General features: G+C 40.1%; 1 protein-coding gene across 14 annotated transcripts in view; it reads left to right on the top strand.

Moving 5' to 3' along the window:
- Celf2 (CUGBP Elav-like family member 2) overlaps positions 1 to 10,850 on the top strand; it is an 826,625-nt gene extending 815,775 nt beyond the window's left edge. For 13 of the 14 annotated variants that reach the window (XM_040756181.1, XM_040756182.1, XM_040756178.1 and 10 more), the window contains 2 exons: positions 498 to 641; positions 3,439 to 10,850. In XM_040756181.1, the coding sequence (XP_040612115.1) occupies positions 498 to 641; positions 3,439 to 3,566 (272 nt within the window). In that variant the 3' untranslated portion in view covers positions 3,567 to 10,850. The remainder of the gene's footprint in view (positions 1 to 497; positions 642 to 3,438) is intronic. The other variant, XM_040756170.1, reaches the window with a different exon arrangement.
- Positions 10,851 to 11,257: the final 407 nt, after the last annotated feature.

Below are 11,257 nucleotides of genomic sequence, written 5' to 3'. Positions count from 1 at the left end.
GGAAACTGCAAGACTTAGAGCCTTTTGAAATCCTAGTACATGTATTTTGTGCTTAATAAAGTAAGGTTGTCATGGAGATCATACTACAGTGCCACCAAAATCACATAAAGCTTGTACAGTATGTGGCTACCAGAAAAAAAAAAAAAAAACATGACCACCCAGGAGTAACCCATGCCTAAATTCTGTCCCCATCCTGCCTGCTACTACCACCTTCACCACCATGGAGATGAGTGCTAATGTGCCCCTAAAGGGAGCCAAAGATTCTCTATGGAAACGAAGCTACTCAGAGCATGCCCACCACACCCCTGCCACCAACTAGAAAATTTCAAAGGATAAATGTTTTCCTGAGGATCATGCTGGCACTTAAAATTAACCATCTGCATATTCTTTATAAGAAAAAGCCAATGGCTAGCCTGCCTATTACTAAAGTATTCCTAAGAGGCTTTGGGGACTGAGACTTGGGGGATACCTTACTCTGATTTTTTCTTCCTCTTTAGGTCCAGAGGGGGCAAACCTCTTTATTTACCACCTTCCACAGGAGTTTGGAGACCAGGACATTCTGCAGATGTTCATGCCCTTTGGAAATGTTATCTCTGCTAAAGTCTTCATTGACAAACAGACCAATCTGAGCAAGTGCTTTGGTATGCAAAAGAAACCTAGCTAAATATTGCAGGTTTCCCAGTCAGGAGTCAGCATAGGGCCTTCCTTTTGGTGGTGGCTCCTGACTTTCTAGTTGCATGTGAGCAGATTTGGGCAAAGTTACTTAATCAGAAAAGGGGGAAGTGCTGTATAAAAGGGGGCATTCCCTTATCCTAGGTAATGTCTATACTGTAGTATTAAAGTATCTTCCTATATATCTGATTCTTTCTCACCATAGAGCAGCAGTTGTTTCTTCAAACCCTGTAGATGGAGCCATGTATTTTCAGTCTGTACTGCTATAAATGACCACTGCTAACACTTTGCCACTAATTCCTTACTCCTACAGTCTCAAATAGCTCAAACACTGTATCAAGGCATGTTACTCAGTACTTAGATAGGTTACAAATGTACACACTCATAAGCAGGATATGGCCAGGCTGCTGCCAGTGCATCTCTATAGCAGTTAGTGTGTCCTGTGGTTACGGAGAACAAAGCATTATGATGGGCTTAGTTTGTAAGATTGGCCAGAGCTATGTGCATAGGCCAGAGCACAAGAATATGCAGGTATTCATCAAACACTACAAAGTACCTAGCTGTCAGGTCCTGCACCCTTGGGGTCCAGAGGGAGCATCTTCCTTTTTTCCCCTCTTATAACAGAGTAATGAAAATTCTTATCCTGATATTACTATATGACAAGGACAGCATTTGTTAAAACCAGGACTTCCTTATTTGTCAAACTGATTTAGTCCCAAAGACTTTAAGAGTTCAAGGTATTCAGAGCCTTGCTTATCAAGCTCTGGACCAGTGTGCATCACATCATTTTCTTGATATTACTCCTACAATTTAATAATATTGTGAGAGGAAGTACATTTTATAAAATAAGATATGGGCCAAACAAAATAGAATTATATGTGTTACAAAAAAAATATACAAGGTAAACTACTTCTCAGACAGCCAGAAGTTCAAACCTTCTCTGGCTGACTGGTGAATAGCATTTTGGTTCTACAAGCTCTGGTACTAAGGCATCTCATCATCCAGGATGGCCTAAGCCTTGGGGTTAGAAGAATTAAGGCATCAACCATTTCCAGGAATGGTTTTTCACCCTAGGAGAAAGGTTACCAGCCTAAGCCCACTACACCTCTGCTGTGGGAACAGTATAGAAGCCCTTGGTAACCCTGAGGAGTAAAATGGAGGCTAAGCTGTCATGTTGGGGTACATGCATGTGAGAGCCAGAACTTACTTTTTAGAAAGTTTCCTGTGTAAGTTTTTTAGACAGGCATAGTTTTCATTGCTTAAGTTTATCTGGAGACTGAAAGGGACTGTAGTCCATGATTTGAGGAAACATTACCTTGAAGAGAGATTTTATCAGTCCAGAGACTACTTAACCAATATGTTCATGATAATACAAGCTGTAGCTGTGAAATTCCGAAATGTATTTTCCATTTGTCTTAAAAGCTTTACCTCCCAAGTTTCCCAGTGAGTGAGTCTGTGTCTTGAGTTCCCAGTTTGCTGAGTCGCTGGTCATGATAAATCCACCCTTTCATCCGTGTCACTCTTGACCCATTTCCATTCTTTAATCATGCCACTTGTACCTAAAAGACCCCAAGAGAAAGGAGAAGGCACACCAGAGAGGAGTCTTGGATTTATGATAACTGTCACTGAGAATTGGGGTTAATAGAAATGTAAACACCCGTTTTTGCAATACAGCCAGCCTACCAATTGAAAGTTTTCCTGCCATTTACCTTGTGTCCACTTTTATCAGCTGAGAACTCTGCTCCAAGTATGTTTATGTCCTTTGCTCCCTCCACTGGTTTGTAAAAGAATTTTCTCTTTAGTTTTAAGCCTTCATAGTAGTAGATAGGTGGAAATGCCATGATCTTCCAAATTACTGATGTTTTGAAGTGAAATTCAATCCATGGAGTTGCTTTCTGTCACCACTCAAAGTCAGGAGGTACATAAGCTTACCACTTGCCTAATTGGCCTCACAGTCCACTGTTAGAACAAACACCACAACCAGAGTTCTCTCCTCCTGAATCTTTGCAGAGTATTGTTTGTTCTTCTCTCTCTCTCTCTCTCTCTCTCTCTCTCTCTCTCTCTCTCTCTCTCTCTCTCTCTCTCTCTCTCTCTCTCTCTCTCTCTCTCTCTCCCTTCCTCTTTCCTCCCCCCCTTTTCTCTCGCTTATTGTTGCAGATACAAATTACCGGGATATGCTGAGATGATTATTAAACCCTAAGACAAAGAAAGACATGTAGCTTTTCTCTGGGTCTGTGTGAATAGTAATTCTGGAATGTTAAAAATGCTAGTATACATTATTCTAATTCAGTTAATTTGGTGGTAGACCCATCCTAAAGCCAACACTGTATAGGCTCTGTCAGTGGAAAAATATATATACATATACATATCACTCTATTCCAAGGATTCTTTCCAAAGGATTCTGGGGGGTGGTTGGGAGGGGAAGAGTAAAATAAACAGGTATCAATTCAAAGACTAAATAGAGGGACAAAGTTCATAGAACAACTTAGCTTTAGTTTTGTGGAGAGGGTTTTTGCCCTACATGGAGAATTGCACTCCACCTAGCTCTTTCACTATTTGCCAGTGGGCATTACCAATGCTGTCCACAGAAATGCACTGTACATGCATGGGACAGCATAAACCTAGCAGAGCCCAGCTCAGACCCTGGGACAGGCAGCTCTCAGCATTTGCAGTAACGCTGTGCCAGCCAGCCCCGCCAGCCCCATTTTCTGCTTGGCTTCCCCTTCGCCCTGACCTCCGGACCTCCTTCCCCTTTATGTCTTCCAGGTTTTGTTAGCTATGACAATCCAGTCTCTGCCCAAGCTGCAATCCAGGCTATGAACGGCTTTCAGATCGGCATGAAACGTTTGAAGGTGCAGCTGAAGCGCTCCAAAAACGACAGCAAACCTTACTGATCCTAACCCCAGAAGCTCCCTGCTCTTATTTTAGCTTTCTTAGGGTAAGTCCCACAAGCCAGCCTGTTCTCAACAGGGAAGGCAGAGGAGGGACCACAATGCCAACTTTTACCAAGAGAGACGGTTATTTTTACAATAAGGCCTCCATTTCTTCCACTCATGCCCCACCCAATTTGCCATAATTAAAACTTGGGCTACCTTGTTTTCTGTTGAGTAAATCCCTCCTCTAATTGTGCCACTGTACTCTCCTTTGTTTTGCAATTTGAATATCCTTACTCCTTTTTAAAATTTTTTGTTTTGCTTTTTAAAAGAAAAACATATAAACAAATAAATGACATCTTGAGATTTTAAAAGGCAAGCAAACACTAATGTGCAATTCTAACTCTGAAACCACTGGTGCCCCAAGAGCACTGCCTGGAGAACTCACCTGTCCTTGCCCACCCGCCCGCCCGCCCGCCCCTCAGAGGGCCCACGTTTATAGTTAACGTGCTGGCCTAGCAGAGGGAGAAGCCAGGAGAAGCTTAAAACACCACAGAACATCCTCCCACTACATTGGTTTGTTTTAATATAAGTAGGATTTTATTTTAGGGTTCAAAGAAACATGACATTTATTGGTCAGATTATTACACTGGTTGTCTATTTTGTTATTGTTTTATTTTTGTTTTTAGAAAGGATTAATGTAAAAAAAGATTTAGAGATCTGTTTCTTAAAGCTACAGGGTTTAAAAATAAAATAAAATGAGTGAAAATACTTGATGTTTCTTGAAAGATAAATTTAATAATAAATAAATACATAAATAATACATAAATAAAAAAGAAAGCCACAGGCCTGTAAATTTTATTTGTAAAAAAGCATTTCTATTTTTATACAAAATTTTTACTGCCTCAGAAATAATGGAAGTTATTTATTGCCTATTGTTAACTTATTGGGTACCTAAAGAGCAGTTCTCTGTCTAGCTAGAACCTTCTGAAGTAGTCTCTAGAGGAATTGTTCTAGGAATGGGCTTTTTTTCACTGTTGAACCCTAGACCTAAAGTTCATGCTTTATCCTCTTGTTGTTTGTATCTGTCTGATTATTTTGTTCGTAATTTCCATTATCTAGTTTACAGTTCAGTTGTCTTGACTTCCCCATATGTCACCTTTGTTCAAGCTGGACCCTCTCCTCTGTCCCTTGCTAGTCCCTCACCCCAAACACCCAGAATCCATCCCCTCTTGCTCGCTCGCTCGCTCACTCTCTCCAGATGGATTCTCTTGGGGTTTCATTGTGCTGTGGAAAAAGAGTGTAAGAAATGCAAATTATGTGAATGGCTCATAGACTCCCTGAAGACCTAAGATTTGCATTAGTTTTCCTCCTGCACCCTTGAAAGGGATTTTGTTGCTGCTGCGTAGATTCTGTGTAACTTTTTACTCTTCCTTGTTTTTTCCCTAGACATCTTCATGCCCGTTAGTTCATCGTTTGCCTAGCATGTCCCTGTGGCGTCTCAAAAAAAGTTTCATCGTCCCGTCATTGTTTCTGATGTCTTTCTGACCTCACATCATATTTGGTTCTCCTACTGACCTTTGATCTAGTTTGACCTTTGAAATTTGCATGTGACCTCATCTAGCTATGAATTCTGGGAAGTCAATGTGAAAAACATTGCTGCATTCATGCAAGACTGAAATTATTAGACAAATTATAGAAAAAAAAAACCTGTGGCAAAAATGTTTCTTTCTTATTTTTTTTCCTTTTCATAACACAGACTTGAAAGTATTACACAGGGATTGGCATTCTTCCCGGTCACTGGTGACAATAGCAATATGTGTCCAGGGACACAGAATGTTGGTTTCTAACAGACTACTTCCAAAAACAGTTTGAGAAAAAAAAAACTGTCTGATTTTAAGTCTCTAGAGGTCTGTAATAGTTTTTACATTTTTCAGGCAGTGTAAAGTTTTTTGATAAGGCCATTTTAGGTGGCTCACTTTCTCATTAAGATATATATATAGAACCACTTTTTGTAGATTAGTATAAGGAAAATATTTACCCTGTTTTGGGGCAAATGCTACCTATTTGTGTCACCTTTTGCTGAACTGACTCACAGTTAGACAATCCATGGTTTAATGCACATGAAATTACCTATATTTTATACTGTTTCAATGTACAGGAGAAAGGTTACTGTAAACTGTGTCATGTTGGTGCTTCTGTGGATTCAGTTGTGGTCTCATCATGAGTCTTAAGGTCTTAATGTTATTTGTTGATAAGACAAGCTTAGAATTGGTTTACTTAAAACAAAAAAAAAGAATTTCAAAAAAAAAAGTTGTTTGCTTAAAAAAATAATTTCATGTGAGAGAAAAAAAAACTATTCCAGAATAAGTTTTGTGTTGGCTTGAGAAGCATTGATGTCACTTTTTTTTATTGTGAACTATTAGATGTGTTTGTGTTCAGCAAAATGTGATCTGTTTTTGTTTTTTCTTTTAAAGAAAAAAAGTGAAAACTATATAGTGCCAAATTCCAAAGGTACTTCCTTCTAGAGCTTCGGTGTGTTTCTTGTGAGAAGTAATTTGATAACATGGGTATTTTATTATGTGTTTTGTATAAATCCCTAATATTTAAAAAAAAAGGTTACAAAGTTTGTTAACTTGCTATCCTGTGGTCTTGTTGCCTGAAATTGTTATTGTTTGTTATTTCTCTATGCTGTTTTTTGTAAGACATTGTATAAGTGCCCATGTCTCACTTTTTTAACCACTCTACACATCAATGCTGTGAAGGCAACCCTTACAATGTACTTTCTTCATAATATCTGGAAACCTCTAAGGTGAGAAAGTCTTGAACTTTTAACCCTTTCTACCCAGAGCTATCTGGAATGTTGGTAACTTTTTATACTGTCATCCTTGGGTTGTTTTGGGGTGTTTCTGATTTGGATTTTTCCCATCTATATCTTCTAAGTTTTGTTCTTTGAGATCCACCCACCTAAAAACTCTTGTCTTTTTCCTACACCATTTTTTATTTTCTTTTTTATTCCCCCTCATTCCTATTATCCTATGCTCCTTTAGTTTGAGCTTAAAAGCTTGAGTTAAACCCTGTGAAGGTAAAAACAGGTAGACTTAGCCCCGAAATAAACCCTAAAGACACTGTTTGCTTTTTGAGATCAGGTTTCATGGTTATGTCGTAGTAGTGCACAATATTTTCATACACCCTGCAGTTAAATGGCTTTTGTATGGTCTAGTCTTTCAAGGAATTTTGCTTTTGTTTCTTAAACACTCCTAAGTAATGTTGAATCAGCCATTGTGCTATGGATTCTTGAACTCCAGTGGACACCTGAATATCCAAGGTGTCTATGGAAAAAGCCCACGGACCTTTCCTTGTCTCTCTGGTTTTCTAGGGTGTTTTGACTTTTGATTGAACACATTTAAAGGGGCCGGCCATGTAAGAGGAGCTTGGCTCTGTTCTTTACCACAGTTACTAACCAAATACCCAGGATCAGTTCCTGCTGCCACTTTGTAAAGTGCCACATTCTTCTGAGTCTGGCTCTGTATGAACAGACCCTAATGTCACACCTACAGTCCCAGCACACACCCAACCTTGGGGAAAGCACACCCTGCAAGTTTCTGGTCTCAGCCCCCTTTTCCTTCTCACCCACCCCATTGGTTTAGTGTGTGTGTGTGTGTGTGTGTGAATGTGATAGCCCTGAGATGGAAAGGATTAGCCTCTCACAATGCAAAAACCAAGTTTCCTCCTTACAGCACGTGCACTTCCAATGACATGATTCGTGTTACCCCACACCTGTTTACTACTGCCGGGGCCTTCCTTCATCCTTGAGGGCTATTTTGTACTTTCTGCAGCACTCACCTTAATAACAAAGTGGTCACACACATTTCTCAGTCTCTACTATATGGTGGTGTGTAGATACACGTGTAGAAACACAAGAGAATACCAGTTGTATTTCATAGACCATCTCATTCAGAATCTGTTCATTTATCAATGGCATAAATCTAAAAAGAAAATCAGATTTTTTTCCCATGGATGCAAACTGCCCTCCTTCCTCTTAGCCCACCTGCAGCCCCCCAAAAAGGCTTGGGCCAGGCAGGCACTTTCTGTTGAGTGTTTCTAATTTTGCAGGCAACCAAGACAGTACATTGAGGGGGAGGTTTTTGGTTTTGCATGTTTCATTGTTAGAAAGATAACCTTCCTCAGAGACAAACTGTCCTTTATCTTTCAATGTCAAAGGGAAAAAGCTGCAAGGGTGTACAGGGCCTGTTTCTGGAAGACAAAACACAGGGAAACTGTGTTTTTAAAGTCAAGTCTAGAGCATAGTCTTTTAAAACTCACTCAGAGAACTCTGATCAAATGGCACCTCCAAGGTGTAACAAGTTCATCTTTCTTTCACCGCAGGGGTTCTGGTTCTTTGGCTTGTGCTACTCTGGAATCATTTACTGTTTCTGTTTTTATTATCTTAAGTGCTAATTAAAAAGAAATAAAATTTTAAAAAAATGTAGTTTCATTACCTTTTGAATAATGTCATACAAAAATGTATTTGTGTTTTTTGTGCTGTGGGAATTGTTGTTTGTAGATTAATAATACCATTTTGTTTAGAATTACAAAATAGTTTTTAAATATTGTCTGAGAAAAGCCAAAGTTAATGCAACCTAGTGGAAACTGTAAGATCATTGAATATTGTTTCTGTTTTATTGATGCATTTGGATTTTGTTGTTTGATGGAATTTGAGCCAAAAAAACAAAAAAACAAAAAACGCAGGCTTTCCTATTTCTACAACTGATTGTACTTAATGCATTTTGTACCAGTGGGATTTTTTATACTGGAGATTAAAAAATGGAAACTTTTGTGGCTTACTCTTGTGGGCCCCTGACAATGACTGATTTCAAGTTTGATTTCTGGTTGATAGAAAGAAAGTTGTTTTTCTTTTGAGAATTAAAAACTTTGGCTTGATTTCTTTTTTCCCTTTGCTTATATCTAGCATTAGAATTTTGTCTTAAAATACAGCGGTAAGTTTCACTTTTTATTCTGTATTGTGCAGTTACACAATAAGATAATTAGACTTAGAAGTACTCAGTCACTTTAAGTGGATAAATGTATTAGTTAAACTTTAGGAGTTTGCTTTTTTGCTGTTTAGATCGAGGTTTTTTCTGACCCTTCTGTCCTCATTGTGAACATAACCGTGTAGTTGAAACAGTCAGACTTATTTTTGTAATGTATGTTATTGTGTGATGCGGTTTTTTGCTTCTGTCTCCAATATTAAACCATTTTCCTAATACTCGTTTCTCTCTGCGTGTTGTATTGTTGGTGGTCATTCTGTGTTGGTGACGCATCTACACACCTCACTGTTGCACGTATCTGTTTTTTTTCTATATGTTGTGTAAAAAGATACAGTCGATTCCACCTAAGTGAATATCTGATTTGGGAAATGAGGAAACAGCACATCCTCTGGTTTATGTATAGCCTACCCCAACCACTGCTTCCAAGATGATATGCTTTTTCCCTTGATTCATCTAAAAACTGCCTACAGGGCTAGGCTTGGCAAGGCATTTTATGGTCTATTGACCACACATGTTCCTTTCCTCTCTTCTCCCTCATAGCCACAGTTCTTAGGATATGAAGTCTCTACTGCAACCTTAAGAGGAACAGAAGTAGTAGATCCAGGGTCTCTTCTGTATACTCTTAAGTCCAAAGTCACATAACCACAGTCAAGCTTAGAACGGGATCATCTTGAAAAAAGAGGTGAACCCTGAGGGAAGGACAGAATAAAACTAGCTGGTCAACAGGGGGTATAAAAAAGTTAAACTTAGGTGTGTGCTACATCAATTGATAGGTATGTATAGAAATGCATTTCTATAAGCTAATCGGTTTAATCCAGGACTAGCTTCAGTTATTAAAACTGACAGAAATGAGAAAAATGCCAGATACTCCAATGGAAGCTGGACTGAATGAGGGAGGCGGGAGACTTCTGCTCAAGTCCTCACTCTCCATTTCCAGATGTCAGCTCATGATGCCATAGGTCCCATGCTCCCTCCTGGATGGACACAGGATAGGAGTGAGCTGTACTCCTACTGTCACCCGACCCCTGATCAGAGAACTTCCCCCATGGCCTCTGCAGTGAAAGCCACAGGCCCGCCTTGCTCTACTGTCTGCCAGCTCAGGAGTCTGGCTGCCCTCAAGGTGTTCTTTACAGATCCCATGACTGTTTGCTCTGCTCCCTTCTCTTCTCCCTGCTTCTAACCTCTCAGTGCACATGCTCTGCCTGCATCAGGCCACCCCGAGCCTGGTACCCTGCAGCTCTGGCTGCCCAACCCCTGGTTTCAGCTGGCCCCTCAGGCCCGTTCTTCAGTCAGTCAACAACCTCAGGCCTAGCAGGCAGAAGAAAGGAGGCTCTTTCCTTAGTCTGAACCACTGGGGGTGAGTTTCAGATTCCTAAGACTACACTGATGGAAGCCGATCCTAGCGATGCTTGCCGTCTAGCTCACTGCCTTGTCAGTACGCCTCTGAAAGGCCACTGCTTCCATCAGTGCGGAAAGACGGCTAAAGGTGGGATTTATTTTTCTGTCTCTTCTGGAAGAATGGGTGGCATAAGGGAGGGAAGACTGGGGAAGAGGATGATCAAATTGTTTCCAAGATGTGTTTCTTTGTGAAATACAAACACTACCACCATTCGCCACAAGGCATAATGTTCATGCACAGAAAGACAAAGCATGTCTCTACAGAAGACTCAGAGGCTCCTTCCAGTAAGCACCTGTGACTATAAAGTCGGCCGCTGCTTAGATTCACACTCAGTGTTGATTCTGTAGAACTCCACTACGGTGTGAGAAGGTCTGTCTGCTGCCCATGCACAGACCATCTTGGGAAACCACAGAACCATATATATTTCCTGGCTGGTGGACACCACGTGCCCTCCAGGCCACAGCAGCAGAGTGTGATCCGCAGGCTCTTAGCTAGCAAGCTAGGCAATGCAATGAAACATAAGCGGACCATGAATCGTTCCTGATAAGTGAATAAAACATTGTGGCCGGACAATCAGCTTATTCACTTATCAGGAATCGACTGTTCTACTAATTCACTGTTTTTGTTTTTCATTTCTGTTGTAGTTCACTATTTTTGCTGTGTTCTGTTTTTTTCCTCTCATGCTTGGGCAAAATCACTGGGAATATTACTTTCATGTGACCATGAACCATTTCTATTGAGTGAAAATGGTATCTTAAAATCTATGCACTTGCTATCAGGAACACAATACTGGATGTGTCTTATATATATTGAACTATATAGTACTCGATTTCTTAAATAAAGCTTAAGAAAGCACTTGTGTGTAAAGTTAATGTGATTATTTCTAAGGGGTGTTGTTTTAACTCTTGAGTGATATAGGATATTTTTCATTAAAATTATATCATTGTCTTTATGAATTAATATTCAATAAATTGACTTTGGAAACAAAACCATTGGTGGGGGGAGTTCTTGCAAGTGCATTTTAGCAAGGATTGGAGTCCCATCTTTCTGGTGGCTGTGTGAGGCAAAACAAAGAAATCCCTTCCTTTCCAAAGGCCACTAGAATGCCACTGTATGCATCCTCACCTAGAAAGCCCTCTGCGTTTTGAATGTGTGATCTTGGGCTCTGAAGAGGGGACAAAAGAGGAAGGCAGGCCTGAGAGTAATGCTGGTGTGTATCAGTGCTGTGTCAGATGAGGTGACACTAAAACTACACCCTGTGG

Source organism: Mesocricetus auratus, unplaced genomic scaffold, assembly GCF_017639785.1.
Source record: "Mesocricetus auratus isolate SY011 unplaced genomic scaffold, BCM_Maur_2.0 Super-Scaffold_100013, whole genome shotgun sequence".
NCBI lineage: Eukaryota > Metazoa > Chordata > Mammalia > Rodentia > Cricetidae > Mesocricetus > Mesocricetus auratus.
This window is presented reverse-complemented; position numbering and strand designations above follow the sequence as displayed.